The sequence below is a fragment of the Sapajus apella genome, unplaced genomic scaffold, assembly GCF_009761245.1.
Source record: "Sapajus apella isolate SASKATOON/1434 unplaced genomic scaffold, GSC_monkey_1.0 scaffold448, whole genome shotgun sequence".
NCBI classification, from domain to species: Eukaryota; Metazoa; Chordata; class Mammalia; order Primates; family Cebidae; genus Sapajus; species Sapajus apella.
In genome coordinates, this window is record NW_022437384.1 from 42,203 (window position 1) to 59,857 (window position 17,655).

Below are 17,655 nucleotides of genomic sequence, written 5' to 3' on the forward strand. Positions count from 1 at the left end.
GGCACGCACCACCACGCTCGCCTCGGCCTCCCAAAGTTCTGGTAGTACAAGCATGAGCCGCCTTGCCCGGTGGATACTGGGTATTTTGAATTTGAGGAGCCTCTGCAGAATCCATGGGGAGAAGCAGTCGATCTAGGGCTCAAAAGAGCAACCTGGTCTGCAGGCATCCTTGAGTACTGGGGCACAGGTGGTAAATGAAACCACAGGAGTGGATAAGAATGTCAGGGGCGGCCGGGCGCAGTGGCTCACGCCTATAATCCCAGCACTTTGGGAGGCCGAGGCGGGTGGATCACGAGGTCAAGAGATCGAGACCATCCTGGTCAACATGGTGAAACCCCGTCTCTACTAAAAATACAAAAAATTAGCTGGGCATGGTGGTGCGTGCCTGTAATCCCGGCTACTCAGGAGGCTGAGGCAGGAGAATTGCCTGAACCCAGGAGGCGGAGGTTGCGGTGAGCCGAGATCGCGCCATTGCACTCCAGCCTGGGTAACAAGAGGGAAACTCCGTCTCAAAAAAAAAAAAAAAAAAGAATGTCAGGGGCAAGAGAATATAAAGAGGGCCTAGGACTGGTCCCCAAACCTCTCTAACACTTAAAAGGGGGACAGCAGAGAATGGCCTGAAATGTAGGAGGAAACCCAGGTGGGAGAAACTATGAGAAGAGAGTTTAAAAAAAAAATTTTTTTTTAGAGGGGTCTTCATTGCTTAGGTTGGTCTTGAACTCCTAGGCTCAAACGATCTTCCTGCCTCGGCCTCCCAAAGTGCTGAGTTTACAGGCATGAGCCGCTGTGCACGGCTGAGAGTGTTTTAATAAAGAGGAAGTGGTCAGTGGTATCATGCTGGAGAGGCCCAGATGTGGGACAAGGCTTTGGAGAAGTCTGGCTGCTGCTCTTTTGGTTCCACTGGGTGGCGATATGGAGTCCAGAAAAGGGCTTGTTCCAAGTGGGAGGACTAGAGCAGGTTTGTCTGGCTGTCTCATTCCCTCTATTTCTCTCTTTAGCAAAAAGTAATGTGTTCATGGGATTAAAAACAAAATCAAGGCCGGGCGCGCTGGCTCACGCCTGTAATCCAAGCACTTTGGAGGCCAAGGCGGGCGGATCACCTGAGGTCGGGGGTTCAAGACAAGCCTGACCAAGATGGTGAAACCCCTCTTTAAAAAAAAAAAAAAAATCAAATAACACAGACGGGCCAATAGGGAGAAGCAGCAGCTTCTGTACCTCTTACTCACTGCGAGAGGGAACTTACAGATATTTTGTCTGAGAGCTGCTTCTCTAAGTAACATGCTATGTCTTATGTATTACTTTTTTTGAGACAGAGTCTTGCTCTTCGCCCAGGCTGGAGTACAGTGGGGCAATCTCAACTCACTGCAACCTCCGCCTCCCGGGTTCAAGTGATTCCCCTGCCTCAGCCTCCCAAACAGCTGGGACAATAGGCATGCACTACCACACCCAGCTAATTTTTTGTATTTTTAGTAGAAATGGGGCTTCACCATATTGGCCAGGCTGGTCTCTAACTCCTGACCTCATGATCCACCCGACTTGGCCTCCCAAAGTGCTGGGATTACAGGCGTGAGCCACCGCACCTGGTATTTTATTTTTTGAGATGGAGTCTCACGCTGTTGCCCAGGCTGGAGTGCAGTGGCGCAATCTCAGCTAACTGCAACCTGCACCTCCTGCATTCAAGTGATTCTTCTACCTCTGCCTCCTAGCAGCTGGAATTACAGGTGCCCACCACCACGCCCAGCTAATTTATATATATATATATATATATATATATAATTTTTTTTTTTTTTTTTTTTTTTTTTTTTTTTGAGACGGAGTTTCACTCTTGTTACCCAGGCTGGAGTGCAATGGCGCGATCTCGGCTCACCGCAACCTCCGCCTCCTGGGTTCAGGCAATTCTCCTGCCTCAGCCTCCTGAGTAGCTGGGATTACAGGCACGCGCCACCATGCCCAGCTGATTTTTTGTAGTTTTAGTAGAGACGGGGTTTCACCGTGTTGACCAGGATGGTCTCGATCTCTTGACCTCGTGATCCACCCACCTCGGCCTCCCAAAGTGCTGGGATTACAGGCGTGAGCCACCGCGCCCGGCCAATTTTTATATTTTTAGTAGCGAAGGGGTTTCCCCATGTTGGCCAGGCTGGTCTTGAACTCCTGACCTCAAGTGATCCGCCCACTTCAGCCTCCCAAAGTGCTAGGATTACAGGCATGAGCCACTTAGCCTGGTCCTTGATTGATCAATTTAGATGTACTAGATTACAGATTTTCTGCTCTTATCATCTTTCCCCTAAACTTCTGGGAAACTTTAGTTCTCTCACCCCACGCTGAACCAATTGCTCTCTAGAAACTGCCATCCGGGGACTTCCCTCCACTTGTCTCCTGAAGTACATCCAGTTTCCTATTGTAAGTCCTTCATTTTAGTGAAGTATGGCTTCAGTTACTCGTAAAGAGGCTGTGAGATGTCCCTTTCAAGAAAGTTTGTTCACGCCAATCTTTCCCAGTATTTCTAAGGAAGACTCCAGGTTATCTAGTCTTATCAACTACTAAATTCTTTTTTTTTTTTTTGCTGTTGTTGCTACAGGGTCTCATCTTGCTGTCCAGGATGAAGTGCAGTCGTGTGATCATGGCTAACTGCAGCCTCGACCTCCCTGGGGTCAGGTAATCCTTCCACCTGCCACCTGAGTAGCTGGGACCATAGGCACACGCTACCACATCTGGCTAGTTTTTCTAATATTTATAGAGACCAGGCTTTTGCCATGTTGCCCAGGCTGGTCTCCCATCTCCTGGGCTCAAGTGATCTTCCCACCTTGGCCTCCCAAAGTATTGAGTTTACAGGCATGAACCACCATGCCTGGCCACCACTTACTTTTTAATTCCAATTATGTTTTCCAGTTCTAGAATTGCCATATTTTTGGTGTCAGATTCGAGATTTTTTTTTTTTTTGAGACGAAGTTTCACTCAGTTGCTCAAGGTAGAGTGCAGTGGCACGATCTGGGCTCACTTCAGTCTCCACCTCCCAGTTCAAGTGACTCTCCTGCCTCAGCCTCCCAAGTAGCTGGGACTACAGGCACGCACCACCATGCCCAGCTAATGTTGTTGTATTTTTTAGTAGAGATGGGGTTTCACTGTGTTGGCCAGGCTGGTCTTAAACTCCTAAACTCGTGATCCACCCACCTCAACCTCCCAAAGTGCTGGGATTACAGGGTAAGCCACTGTGCCTGTTTGTTTTTGAGATGGTGTCTTTGTCTGTCACCCAGGCTAGAGTGCAGTGGTGTGATCATAGCTCGCTGCAATCTCAAAGTCCTTGGCTTAAGGAATCCTGGAATCCTACCTCTGCCTCTCAGGTAGCTAGATTCCAGATATCTTAACATTCTCCACATCTTTTTCTTATTTTCTGAATATATCATAGCTCTGATAACTCCATCATCTGAATCACCCCTGGGTTTCTTTCTATTGTCTATTTTGTTTGCCTCTCGGTTTTCAGCAAATTAATTCCTTTCTAACAAACCTGGTAACTTTTGAGTAGATGCTGTGTAATGGGTATAAAAATAGTACATGTGGAGGCTCAGAATGCTTATCTTCTTTCAGAGTTTTCTTCTGACTGGCAGATTGCCCGATTCCTGACAAAGTCTGGTTTTAGGCTTTCTTAGCCTGCCTATTTGTATTTTTTGACACGGAGTCTCACTCCGTTGCCCAGGCTGGAGTGCAGTGGCGTGATCTCTGCTCACTGCAACCTCCACCTCTCAGGTTGAACCGATTCTCCTGCCTCAGCCTCCCAAGTAGCTAGGATTACAGTCCTGTGCCACCATATTCAGCCTTTTTTTTTTTTTTTTTTTTTTTGGAGACAAAAGTCTTTGTTCTGTTACCCAGGCTGGAGTGAGGTAGCACGATCTCCACTCACCACAGCCTCCCCCTCCTAGGTTCAAGCGATTCTCGTGCTTTAGCTTCCCGAGTACCTGGGATTACTGGCGCTCCCTACCACGCCCAGCTAATTTTTGTATTTTTTAGTAGAGATGGGGTTTTGCTGTGTTGGCCAGGCTGGTCCCAAACTCCTGACCTCAGGTGATCTGCCCATCTCAGTCTCCCAAAGTGCTGGGACTACAGGTGCGTAGCCTCTGGCTAATTTTTGTATTTTTGGTAGAGATGGGGTTTCACCATGTTGGCCAGGCTGGTCTCTAACTCCTGGCCTCAAGTGATCCGACCGCCTCTGCCTCCCAAAGTGCTGGGATGACAGGCATGAGCCAGCATGCCTGGCCTCTTAGCCTGATTCCCTGTTGTGGCCTTACTCTGATATTCAGGCACCCTGGGCATCTCAAGCAGGGTCATTCCACCACGGTGGGCCCAGAACAGCATGGCTGCTGCAATCTCCCGGCAGTCAGTTCCTTGGCCTCCCAGTTACTGCATTCTGATGAGTTTCCTGGGGGTCTTGCAATGACAGTCAGCAGCTTGAGTTGGTGAATGCGTCTGGGGAGGTGCGAGGAGATTTGGGAGCTCAGTGCCCTCCTCTCCCGTTTTGTCAGTCCCAGCTGCCTGGCTGAACCTCTGTGAACTTGGCCCAGTGGAAGTCAGTCCTGCCTGGTCGTCTCTTCCCCATGCTAAATGGCAAAACATCCTCAAGGAAAAGGCAAGGGTAAGCGTGAAACACACCTGTGTGCTTACAGACCACACCCCCTCAAGCCTCATCAAAGCGGCTGCTCTACAGCACCTTTCCTAAGTTTCTGTCTACTGCCCAGCCTTTATGTAACCATGTTAGTCCACAATGGGCTTTTTGTAGCCAGTACTAGAAGTCCGTAGTTGCAGTATCTGGGATCTCTATGAAATATACTAATTAGAGATATCAAGTTCTTTTATTCCTAAGTCATTTCTTCCAAGATCAGTTTTTCTGTTTATCTTGTGGTCTCTGTTTTTCCTCAAATGTCTGAGTATCCTTAGTTGGTTAAACTGAAGCCATTAAAAAGCAGATTGCAATTCTGCGTGCCAGTCACAGACCCTCTTGAGTTATCAGGCTGAGACGCTTCTGAGAGACACCAACACGTCTGAACTTGGCTTTGCCTTGGCACCCCCGGCCCAGCTCCCAGGCATCCTGAGTGCCAACAGGGAGGCCAGCTGTACAGAGCTCTGCCTCTGGCCTCCCACCCTCGCTCTCCTGCAGCTGCAGCCTTGACCCTCTAGGGTTCTGCAGGGTGGACTGGCTTCTCAGCACTCACCAGACTCAAGTGTCCTCACCACCCTGTCTTTAATCTTTTGTCCAGGCATCTGCTTGAAATTTCAACTGCTGGTGGAACCTCTTCTGTGTTTCTGTTCGTTATTCCTGTCACTACGAAGTATGTGAGGCCCCGCCCACCCTTCCTGCTCCACCCCATCTCACCCGCAAGGTGTGTTCACATTCAAAACTGCTGCTTCCCCTGAGTAAAGGAGTCCCCTCCTAAATCCCTGCCCCCACCAAGGCAGGGGTATGGTCAGCTCTGAGGAATGTGTGGAAAAGGTGGAAAAAAAAAAAGAGGGTGAAAAACACAAGGGCGACAAGGAGCCCTAGAGAGGCCTCCTCACCCCACTTTCAACAGCTCTGGCTACCGGGCACAGCCAGCCTCAAGCTGTAACTACGCCCGGGAAACCAAACTAAGTAGGGCTATCGAGTCAGGGACAACCTTGCGGGGAAGACGGAGCAGTGAAGGAACCAAGGTGCCCAGTAGCAACAGGAAATTAATTTTATTTTTAAATCCAAGGGGCCAGAACAAATGAGACACCTACCCTTGGAGGACAAACTGAGGTGGCCAAGGTTGGGGGAGGGGATGACAGCAAGGGGGTGGGGCAGGAACGCGTCCAATCACAGCAGGTGGAGAGGACCGCTTCACTCCGGCGCAGCCTCCATCAAATACCCATTCTCCGGAGCCAGGTAGCTGTCGCCGCCCTCGGACTCCATGTACATGTCTCGGCTGTCGTTGCCCAGACCTTCCAACCCGTTGTCCTGGCCGCCGCCGCCCCCACCTCGGGCCTCATCCCTGCCCCGCTCACTGCCCCGCTCCCCCCGCTTGTGCTCGCGGTCACGGTCGCGGTCACGATCCCGGTCCCGGCGCCGCTCACGCTCACTCCGGTGGCTCCGCCGTCTCTCCCGGTCACGATCCCGGCCCTTTTCCTCTGGACCATCAGGGCCGTCAGGCCCGAGCTCCCCTGGAGGCCCGTCATCAGGTGGCGCATCACCCGCCTCGGAGGGCTCCGCCATGTCGCCACCGCCTCCACGCAGCTCCTCCTTGCGCTCCCGCTCCCGCCGGGCCCGTTCCCGGCTCCGACTGCTTCGCCGTTTCCGGTCCCGGTCCTTGTCCTTGCTCCGCTCCCTGGAGCGCCTCCGCTCCTCCTTGTCTCGACTCCGTGAGCGCCTCCTCCGGTCCCGAGAGCGGGAGCGTCGCCGTTCTCGCTCCTTGTCTCGCTCCCGGCTCCGCTCTCTGCGCTCCCGCTCGCGGTCCCGGTCCCGGTCCCTGTGCGGAAGCGGGGAGGGGCCGGGCCTGGATGAGGTGGGCAGACCTGTGTGATCGGGCTCCCCCGTGACCGCCCCCCGCCCCAGGACACCGGTCGCCCAATCTTACCTCTCATCGTAGCGGGAGGTGTCATCGCGGCCTGAATGCCGGATGTTCACATCAGCCCCTCCTCTTCTGGTACCACCGAGGCCTCCTCCTGGGGCAGGGCAGACGGACAGAGGGTGAGTCTAGGCAGGGGCAGGGCCCAGAGGAGCGGAAATAGGCAGCTCTGAGAGCAAAGGGCAGGAAGGCAGCCCTGGCTTAGTGTTCCCAGGGCCAGGTCCCTCCCGTGCAGTTCATCTCAGGCACTCCCATCACAAGACAACCACGTCTGCCGACACTGAGTAACCCACACAGAGCGTTCGCTGGGAAACAGCTGTTACTGGAACCCACCTCTGACCCCAAAGTGCACTTCACAGGCTTCTCAAAACGCTCCCAATCCTCCTCACCCTCACACAAAACCCAGGCCAATCATCTCTCCACCAGAAAATGTGCTCTGCTTGAAAGCCTTTGGTGGCATCCCCCAGCCTGAGGTCCAAATTCCGTCAACTGGTGGTAGAGGCAGCAAGAGCAGGCCCTGCCGGGGCCGCTGGCTCTGCGTGTCCCAGGCCTTTCCCAGTGTCCGCGCTCACCTTCTTCCTACCACAGTGTCTGCGCATTCTCCTCGCCCTGGACCGGCCTCCCCTTCCTTCTCTGGTGAACTCCCGCTCACCCTTAAGGCTAACCCAAGCATCCCTTCCTCGGGAAGCCGTTCCTGGCCATTCTACATACTCACAGTTGCAGAAAAACACTTCCTTTCCCCGGAGTTTCAGGTTTGCTACCTGTCTGAGTCCACCCCTACCTGCCTCTCAGACTGCAAGGCGCCGCCGGACCGCGCACGCGCTTGGCTCTTGCTCACGGTACCAGCAGGTGGCGCTGCAGCTAGTGTAGAAAGGTGGATGCGTATGTGTCAAGTGAATAAACGAACAGCCCCAAGGCACAGATGATAACCTCACTGTTCTGATGGGGAAAGGATCTCTGATCAAGTCACTGGCCCACAGCAAGGAAGGTGAAGAACTGGGCTGTCACTGCCGTCTGCTGCAGAACCTGCCTTCTCAAGCGCTCCTCCATCCCACACTGCCTGGAAAAGCTTCCGAGAGGCAGAGCTGAGTTGTGTACAGCAAAGAGGCTGTGGGGACACCAGGGAGACATTCATATAGGAAGCAGGCAGTGGGCCAGGCACCTGCCATGTCACAGGCACAGGGCAGCTAGACTAGCTTTTCCTCTTTCCAGGTCATGAACCAGCAGTGAGTCACATCATCAATCTGATGGGTTGCAACCAACAGCTTAAGAAACAAAACAGCACAATATACAATATACTTACTACACAGAAAAAACTGTTTCCTCAAGCTTTAGGTTGTAGTATTTCTGCGGGTGCACCAAGTCAAGATATTATTGGCTAACGCCAACAAAAAATGTGAATGCCAACTGCACTACAAGATTCTGAGATTCTGGAGAGACTCTAAGATTCCAGAATTCTCCCACCATGACAGGAAACAACAGAGGTATAAGAACCCACTCCACCCCAGAGACCAGAGTAAGCTAAGAACATGCCTGGTAAGCTCAGAGGCTCAGCAGCCGAGTGTGGTCTCCCTACCACAGTCGAATCCAGAGCGAGGACACAGGGCTGGGAGGCAGGACAGGAGCCCCGAGTGGCTACTACTGCCTGGCTGTCTGCCCAGGGACCATCTTCTTCTTCTCTGACAACTGTCACTCAGCTTTGCAGGATTCAGTCCTCAATAAGCATGCTTGAGGAACAGGACCCTGGGCCCAGGCCCATTACTGAGCCAGTCAGATGTGCCCACCCCGAAACAGAGACTCATCCAGGACTGAGTGTAAAGCTGGGGCCTGTGGCACGCTGCGCTGGGTCAGCGTGAGGAGGCACGGGACAGACCCAGCTGCATGGAGGCTAACGAGGCAGAAGCAAGCTGTGGGCAACCCAGCTTTTTTTTTTTTTTTTTTTGAGACAGTCTCGCTCTGTCGCCCCAGCTGGAATGCAATCGCACAATCTTGGCTCCCTGCAACCTCTCATCATCTCACTGCAACCTCTGCCTCCTGAGTTCAAGCAATTCTCTACCTCAGTCTCCCAAGTAGCTGGGATTACAAGCACCCACCATCATGCCTGGCTAGTTGTATTTTTAGTAAAGGGGTTTCACCATCTTGGCCACACTGGTCTTGAACTCCTGACATCAAGATCCACCCATCTTAGCCTCCCAGAGCGCTGGGATTACAGGTGTGAGCCACTGCGCCCAGCCTGGCCACCCCAGCTCTTAACAGCTTCAGCTACCAGGTCCTCTTAGGTCCACAGCCATCACATACCTCTCAGCTCCAAAGGATGCCCATGATTCTGTACCAACAGGACCCTTTACGTTTCAGGAAGCTCAAGTGTATTTCTAACACTTGCAGCCAAACTGACCTTGCCTGAGACAGCGAATGACAGTGAAGGAGCCTGAATGCAGAAGGCTCAGAGGGCAGAGGCTGCCTCTGTGTAGCTCTTGACTAGAAGCACGGCACATGACTGGCGATCAAATACGTACTTGCTGAATCAGTAAATGAGCGAACAAGAGCAAGAGCAAGCAGCAGAAGCAGATGAGCAGGTGACATTTACAACCCCAGCATGTGTCACTGCCAGGCTGGGTACCTAGTACACTGAACTGAGTGAACTCGGGGTTATTTCCTCTAGGAGGAGAACAATGAGACAGAAGAGGGACCCCCCCCACCCCGCCAACTAGCAAGTGCGAACAGCAGCATGTAGGCTGAGGCCTCTCCAGGCTGGTGCCCCTGCTCCTCACAATAACCTACAACGAGGAGGCAGGCGGCTGCAGGAAATGTGATGGCCATGAAAGCTGGAGATGAGGAGACAGGAGCGGTGAGCCAGCAGGAGACAGAGAAACAGGAGGCAGTGGAGGAGAACAAGGCCACTAGGCCGAGGACCCCGAGAGCCCAGCGTGGGCAGGATGTGCTCACCTAGCCGCCGGGGCCTCCAGCCCTTCACGGTCCGGCCCCTCTCCACATCCACAAGGACCCTCCTGCCATCAATCTTCTTGCCGTCTGCGTGTTTGTAAGCGGCTGTAACAGATGTGGGGAGAGGGAGGGGAGAAGAGTCCCCAGAGGGTCCTCTAGTCAGGACAGGCCCAGGTCTACAGCATCCCCACCCTGTGTCCCCATCATCACGCACTCGCACACGCCCACCAGACAGCCAGGCAACTGACAGCCAGACCAACCCTCTCCCAAACCGGCGAGGGGCCTGCTCCATCTCAGTGTCTGCTTCCTCTCAGCACCCCAACCAGTCGTGGCTGGGGGAGATGTCCACCCTCACCCGCCACCCTCTGGGCTCCCAGGTCCTTCCTATCCCACACGATGGAGCAGCCCCCTCCCACCAGGGCGGCCAAAATTGCTGCAAAGAAACTGAAGGTTAACTCCACGCTGGACTCTGCTGTGGGGGAGGGGGCTCCTCCACAACCCCAAGCATGCACCCTGAGACACCATGCCAGGGCAGGAGGCCCAGCTGGGACGCTCCGCACCCCAGACCACACCGGTTTTGTTTTTGTTGGAGGGGGGTGAGTGGGGGGAACAGACATGAGAACAGAAAATGAACCAGAAGGGGGTGGGAGAAATCTTCAGGAAATGGCAGGGAGCAGAGAGGCGGGTTATACACTCCCAGGGGGCCTGGAGGGGCCCCTGCAGCCGGGGAGAGGGGCAGTGGAGGAAGCATGGGGAGCCGTGCGGTGCTACCGAGAATCCCTGCCTTACCTGAGACGACTGACCCTGCCTCCCCCCAGCCCCGCCCCATCTCGCTCTCCACAACCCTGGCTCAACATGTGCTGGGAGCAAACCCCAGCCTGAGCCTGCCATGAAAGGGGAGTCGGGAGTCATAGAGGGGAGATGGGGGAGGGGCTCACTGCTGTTCTCGGGCAGGGCTCAGCAGAGGGCAAACCTGAGGCACTGGCCTGTGATCACACGGGGATGTCGGGAAGGCCAAAAAGTCCCTGTTCCCCCACCCAGCCCTGGCCTAGGGGGGGCTGTCCTCAACCAACCATAATACCCTGCCCCACCCCAGCCCGCTCCCCCCCAAATAACAACCAGAGGAAGAGAAAAAGGTGCCATTTACCGATGCCGGCCTTGCGGGTGTCCAAACCGAGCGGGATGGGGGGGGCTCGGCAACTCCTGGGGGCCTGGCGAGGAGGCGGGCTTCCCGGGGGGGGGACACGGGACCGCTTACCTGGAGCCCCCAAGCTTACCTGAGCACGCGCACAGACCCCACACCCACCACCATGGGGTCAGCTAAAGCTACAGGGAGGGGAAGTGGGGATTCTAGGGAGCCAGGAGAGGAAGAGGAACCACATCTCCTGTACCACCTGGAGACAGGCAGAGGAAGTGGTGGACCCCAAAGAAATCTCAAGGAGGCCTTACAGTGGGGAGACGAGGATTGCCACCCAAGCTGGGAGCTGGAAAGCCCTAGACTATAGTGTGTCAATTTCCAAAGAAGGCAGGGAGGCCTCAAACACCTGTCCGCCCTTAGCAATCCCCAAGTCACACTGAACTAGGCACACAGCCCGCCACCCAGAGGACCAGGAGTGGCTTCTCCACCTCCAACTCCATGCTCCCTCCCACCAGCTGCCTCTGCAGAGGCTGGCACGCAGGGGTCCAGGAGATGGTGCTGCCAGTGCTCTGAGGAGGGGCCGCTTGGCCCCTGAACCCACAGGAGGGGAGTGGGGAAAGGCATTTAAGGACCAGGATCAAAGTCAAGCGAAGGAACCCCGCTTGGGTTCAGAGTCCCAAATCCCAAGAGGCCCAACCCGGGAAGAACAGCAAAGAAAACATGTGATTGTGTTCGTCTAGGCCTCTCTCTCTTTCCCTCTCTCTGAAGTCTCTAGACAGTGGAAGGTTCTTTAGTTAAAACCTACGACACCTTCAGCTGCTGGCAACTTACCCCTTGGTCCCTCCCACACCCCAAGCCCCAATTCCATGCACTTTGGGGAGCTCGTGACCACCTCTGGAGAGCGGCTGGACACCACAGCCAGCCCCCTTGGGAGGCTTCAACCACAGTAAGGAAGACAGGAAGGGGGCAGAGCACCCCCAAACTAGCAGCCAAAAAGATTCTCCAGGGCCAGCACAGTGGCAGCCCCACAGAAAGCACGGGGGCAGGGAGGGAAGGCGGAAGGGTTCCAGTGGAGCCCTGGCCTGGTGCCCTGCCCTCGGTTTTCCCGCCACCTCACCGCTGACATCGCAAAGCCGGGTCATTAGAGGCCGGGTGGAGCCCAAGCGGAGAGGCTGCTGCCTTTCCCACCGGGTTCATCCTTCCCCTCCTTCGATCAGCAAGATTCTCAGAAAGCATACGGATCGGGGCAGGAGGGACAAAGGGCACCCAAACAAGGAAAGGGCTGTGGGTGCGGGGAGGCTGCGGGGGCAACTGGGGCGGGAGGAGGGGTGCCTCGCTGCTCCTGAGCTGCCTGGCTAAGCTGGGCTGGTGTGCGGTGCTGAGTGATCTTACCCATGATACAAACCCTTATACCAACCATACACTGAGGTGTTGTAAGGGGAGCGTAAGCATCAGCTGCAAGCCAGCTGCGTGGTGGCTGCAGTGACAATAAGAACAGTCAATTAATACGGCGGCCCCTGGACACGCCGCAGCCCTGCCCACCCTCCCCCACCCATCCCTGCCCCTGTGGACGCCGCGGCAGCCTCAAAGGGGGCTTTGGAACTGCAGGGGCAGGCGCTCAACATGCCTATCACCCCACTGCCCGCTGAGGAACAGGGTGGGGGGGCCAGAGCTGGGGAGGCGGAGGGTTGGGTGGCCCAGCCCCAGTTCTACTGGGGGGGAAGAGAGGGCAAGTTCAAAGGCCAGTCCTCACTGGCAACCTGGCCGCCCCCAACTCCAGTGGGGGGGATAATGGGGAGAGGCTCCCCCAAAATCCGACCCCTCCCCCCACCTCCGGCTGGCCCCGGCCCCCCACCCAGTTCCCTCTTTGCCCCTGAGGTTCAACGTGTGACACTTACCTCCCCAGGTTCACACACACACACGTTGTGGGGGATTTGGTTTTTGTTTTTTAAAAAACACGTATATAAAAAAAAAAAAGATATATCAGAAACAGAGGGAGGAGGAGAAGAGACATCGCTAATGTCAGGTGTGGCAGGGTGGGGAGGGGACAGACTGGGAAGGGCTGGGGCAGCAGAGAAGTGAGAGGGTCAGAGGGCAGCGCTGCGGCGGGTGGTACTCACAGTGCATGTCCCGCTCGTGTTCATACTCGATGAAGGCATAGCCGCGGGGCTTTCCCGACCGCTTACTGTACACCATGTGGATCTGTGGGCGCGGGGACAGGGCTGAGTCCCGCCACAGGGCAGCTCCGCCCCAACCACCCCACAACAGCCTGCACAACAGGCCCAGGGCCGGGCGAGGCCTCAGACCCTCTGTCCTTCAAGATCCCCAAGTGACTTATGATCTAATGGCAGGAGCAGAGGGCACAGAGGTGACTTCCTGGAGAAAATGACACTTAAGCTAAGACCTAAAGACCGAACAGGGATGAAGGGACAGTGAGGTGTCTGCCTCAGCCTCCCGGGTAGCTGGGATTACAGGTGTGCACCACCACACCTGGCTAATTTTTTATATTGTTAGTAGAGATGGGGTTTCACCATGTTGGCCAAGCTGGTCTCAAACTCCTGACCTCGTGATCTGCCCGCCTCGGCCTCCCAAAGTGCTGGGATTACAGGTGTGAGCCACTGCGCCCGGCCAGGGACAGGGGAGTTCTAAGAGAAAAAGAAAGGACGTGTGCACAGCCAGGGAGGCCTAAGAGAATGTGGCACACTAAGGATGGGTCCCATGTGAGGATGGCAGCAAGGGAGGGGGAGGGGAGATGTGAGATGGAGGTCCACAAGGCCACACAGCTTGAGGAAGGGCCCTAGAAGGCCAGGCAGTCACACCTGGACCTGTCCTAACGTGCTAGGGACCCATGGGAGGCTGTGTGCAGAGGAGACAGGGTCAGCTCTGGATGGCAGAAAGACCCCCCTGGGACCACGTCAGGGAGAACAATGGGAAGGGCAGGGCTGTTGACACAGAGGAGGCCAGAATGATGCAGGGAAGGTTTCTGGGAGGTGACAGCATTTGAGCTGGTCCCTAAAGGATGGCTACCAGTTGTCAACCAATCCAACTCACATCATGGATGAGCTCACCTGGTCCTAGGACTTGAACCTGGGACCCCACAGCCTCCAAAACCCAACTGAGATTCCTGACTCGAATGGGATCAAAGGGATGAGGGCAGGGCCAAGGTTGTCACTGGACTGTGCAGGGCATAACGACGCGTGTGCCGTGTTTATATACGTGTGTATATATACACACACACAGGCACAAGCCACCACACTTGGCTAACATTTTGTATTTTTAGTAGAGACAGGGTTTCACCATGTTGGCCAGGCTGGTCTCGAACTCCTGATCTCTGGTGATCTGCCTGTCTCAGCCTCCCGAAGTGCTGGGATTACGGGCATGAGCCACCACACCCAGCCTACTTTTTTTTTTTTTTTTTCCTCCTTTTGTGGAGGACGGGGTCTCACTATATTGCCCAGGCATGTCTTCAATTCCTGGGCTTAAGCTATCCTCCTGCCTTTGCCTCTCGAAGAGCTGGGATTACAAGAGTGAGTCATTGTGCCCGGCCTGACGCATATAAACACACACACACACACACACACACACACACACACACATATTTTTTTGAGATGGAGTCTCACTCTGTCATGTCACCTAGGCTGGAATGCAGTGTCGCAATCTTGGCTCACTGCAACCTCTGCTGCCCGGGTTCAAGTGATTCTCCTGCCTCAGCCTCCCAACTAGCTAGGACTATAGAGCATGCCACCAAGCCTGGCTAATTTTTTTATTTTTAGTAGAGACAGCGTTTTGCCATGTTAGCCAGGATGGCCTCGATCTCTTGGCCTAGTGATCCACCCACCTCGGCCTCCCAGAGTGCTGGGATTACAGGCATGAGTCACCGCACCCAGCGGTGACATAAATATTGTTTAAAAATGTATCAGAAATAGAGGAAGGGCCGGGTGCGGTGGCTCAAGCCTGTAATCCCAGCACTTTGGGAGGCCGAGGCGGGTGGATCACGAGGTCAAGAGATCGAGACCATCCTGGTCAACATGGTGAAACCCCGTCTCTACTAAAAATACAAAAAATTAGCTGGGCATGGTGGTGCGTGCCTGTAATCCCGGCTACTCAGGAGGCTGAGGCAGGAGAATTGCCTGAACCCAGGAGGCAGAGGTTGCGGTAAGCCGAGATCGCGCCATTGCACTCCAGCCTGGGTAACATGAGTGAAACTCCATCTCAAAAAAAAAAAAAAAAAAAAGAAATAGAGGAAGGAGGAGAACAGACACAGCTAATGTCAGTTTTTGTGCTGGATGGCCTCAGATTCTTACTACTGCCCAGTGAAGACATTTGTCTCCCACTTTAGATAAAGAAAATCAGGCAGAGAGCACTTAAGTAGCTCAAAAGAAATCAGTAACAAAGTCTTCCTCTAAAACAAGAATCAGATACATATTCTGCAAAGACCTAGACAGTAGATTATTTCCAGCGTTGACAGCCTTATATTCTGTTGTAACAACCCAAACCTGCCTTACAACAGTAGCAGCCAGGCTGGGCGTGGTGGCTGATGCTTGTAATCCCAGCACTTTGGGAGGCCAAGGCCCGTGGATCACAAGGTCAGGAGTTCAACACCAGCCTGGCCAACACAGTGAAACCCCATCTCTACTAAAAATACAAAAATTAGCTGCACGTGGTAGTGGGCACCTGTAATCCCAGCTACTCAGAAAGCTGAGGCAGGAGAATCACTTGAATTCGAGAGGTGGAGGCTGCAGTGAGCCAAGATTGCGCCACTGCACCCCAGCCTGGGCAACAGAGCTAGACTCTGTCTCAAAAAAAAAAAGGGCAGCCAAAGACAATGTATGAACAAACAGCTGCCCAGCTGAGCCAATAAGACTTTATTTACAAGCAGTAAGTCTGTAGTTTGCCAGCCCCTGCTCTAAACCAGGCACCAGCAGTCACTACAGTCATTACTTCTCATCTGACTCCTGCTCCCCAAGGCCTGCTGCATGGAGATTCACTCAGGATGCTTCATCCCAGGCCCTGAAATGCTGCGCGCCTGGCTCAGGGCTGGGACCTCGCCCCCTCCCTTTCAGGCTACAGCCCTCCTCCACGCACCCCCCCCATTCAAACACCCTGACCCACTTCACTTACTCTTTTGATGGGTCCATACACCTCAAACTCTCTCCGGAGCTTGGATTCTGTTGTGTCATAGTTCTACAAGGAGATGGAGATGACGTTAAATGGGAAAAGGGAGATACCCCTGGAACATTCCCTGGGACCTAGCCTATTTGCCCTTTGTCCCAGACCCAGGTGCTCAGCAGTCTGGGGTTCCAGGGGCTGGGAGCTGGGGACTTACCACTCTCGCCACAAAGAGAGTCTTGAAGGCATCCCCCTGAGCATTGGGATCATTGTGGGGGTCCCCTGTGTAGGACGAAAGGAATTTTGTAAGCTGAAGATGTCCACGGTCTCAGGTAGCAAAACAAATACAGATGGGCAGAGGCCAAAAAGAAAAAGAAGGCACTGGGAGAGGCCCCTAACTGGAGGAACACGGTGGTGACCTGGTGACTTTGAGCATGTCCCTCTCTGAACCTGTTTCTCTAAGGCACAGTAGCCTTTATCAGAGTGGCTGAGAGATGAGAATCCAGGCTGCTGAGGGGAGGAGGTAAGGCTGACTTCAAGCTGACAGGATGTAGCAGGCCCAACTACCATTTCAGACCTACAGAAGCCACGAGGGCCCCATAGCTCCCAGATGCAAGGTGATCCAAACAGTAACAGCCCAAAAGCGCCTCCCTGGAGATGCAGCTGATGCCCCCAGGTTCTGAGCTCCCGCCATTAGCAGAGCCACACTGCCACCCACTGGACACAGACTGCAACTACAGTCCACAGGAAAACCTGAGACCTAGCAGCCCCAAGGCTACGAATGAGAGCCAGGAGAGCCAAGCTTACCTAAGGCCTGCTTTCCCGTGTGCCCTGTGTCTCTAAAAGAAACCCAGGAACTGACAAGCATCGGATCAGATTCTCACTCCAGCCCCATTACTGTGAAGCAAACTGTCCTATCTGGCTACTGAGGAATAACAATCCCCAAAGAGAAGAGCCAGGAGTCTCCTAAGAAACCACATCCACAGGTGATTCTGCTGGGTCAGGCCTGGGAATGAGTCCTTTTCACCAAATGCCATGGCCCCAGCACATAATGACCCTGACTGCTGCCAGGCTCTCAGGACACTCTGCCCTTTCTTCCTTGGTACAGTGTCCCCTCAGAAGCCGGCACATTCTGGGAGAATGTGAGTAACAGTGACCCATTTATGCCGGAGGGTACAACTTTCTGACCTGCAGACTTGAAAAAGCAGACCTTGGCAATGATCTTGAGCAGCAGGATATAAATAACTCCCACATACTTAGCGTTCCAATAATGGAACACTAGGCATATAATTTACTGAGCACATACTATGGCCCAGACAGTGCTGGACACTGAAACTTAATTATTACTACTTTGTAAATGGAAGCAAAACAGAACAAACTCAAGACACAGAAAAGGGAGGTGGTCAAAGTGGCAAAGGGCGAGGCCAACTTGCCCTCCCAGCCCAGGCATTCACATTACTAGGCTCCTGCCCCAAGTCCCCGGGTGCTACCTTTCAGGAAGACAGCAGGTGTTGCCAGAAGCTAGAGAAATAAAGTCTCAGATTTGTTTCTTATGAGAGGATTCAACTACAAGCCTAAACTAAAGTCAAGATGACTTTAAGGAATGCTTCAAAAACCAGTAGCCTGAGCCACAATTTAAGGGAATCACTATATAGGACGGATGGAAACATCTGAAAACTACTCCACCTCGGCGTGCTCCCTACCCACTCCTCGAAGTTCCTTGCCAGGCCGGGCACGGTGGCTCACGCCTGTAATCCCAGCACCTTGGGAGGCTGATGAAGGCAGACCACATGAGGTCAGGAGTTTGAGACCAGCCTGACCATCATGGAGAAACCCCGTCTCTACAAAAAAAAAAATTACCCAGGCATGGTGGTGGCATGTGCCTGCAGTCCC

General features: G+C 54.0%; 1 protein-coding gene across 4 annotated transcripts; it reads right to left on the reverse strand.

Moving 5' to 3' along the window:
• Positions 1-5,682: 5,682 nt before the first annotated feature.
• Positions 5,683-16,039, reverse strand: LOC116545929 (U1 small nuclear ribonucleoprotein 70 kDa). 4 transcript variants are annotated; one of them, XM_032272341.1, is made up of 8 exons: positions 15,980-16,039; positions 15,775-15,837; positions 12,774-12,855; positions 10,663-12,130; positions 9,519-9,620; positions 7,735-7,837; positions 6,582-6,669; positions 5,683-6,500 (listed from the first exon to the last, which is right to left on the reverse strand). In XM_032272341.1, exons 6-8 carry the CDS (start codon positions 7,739-7,741, stop codon positions 5,849-5,851), a joined length of 747 nt encoding a protein of 248 aa, XP_032128232.1. In that variant the 5' UTR covers positions 7,742-7,837; positions 9,519-9,620; positions 10,663-12,130; positions 12,774-12,855; positions 15,775-15,837; positions 15,980-16,039; the 3' UTR covers positions 5,683-5,848. The 4 variants fall into 4 exon arrangements, with proteins under 4 accessions (XP_032128232.1, XP_032128230.1, XP_032128229.1 ...); XM_032272339.1 differs by lacking the exon at positions 7,735-7,837 and having other exon boundaries at positions 5,683-6,473; positions 9,519-12,130; XM_032272338.1 differs by lacking the exon at positions 7,735-7,837 and having other exon boundaries at positions 9,519-12,130.
• Positions 16,040-17,655: the final 1,616 nt, after the last annotated feature.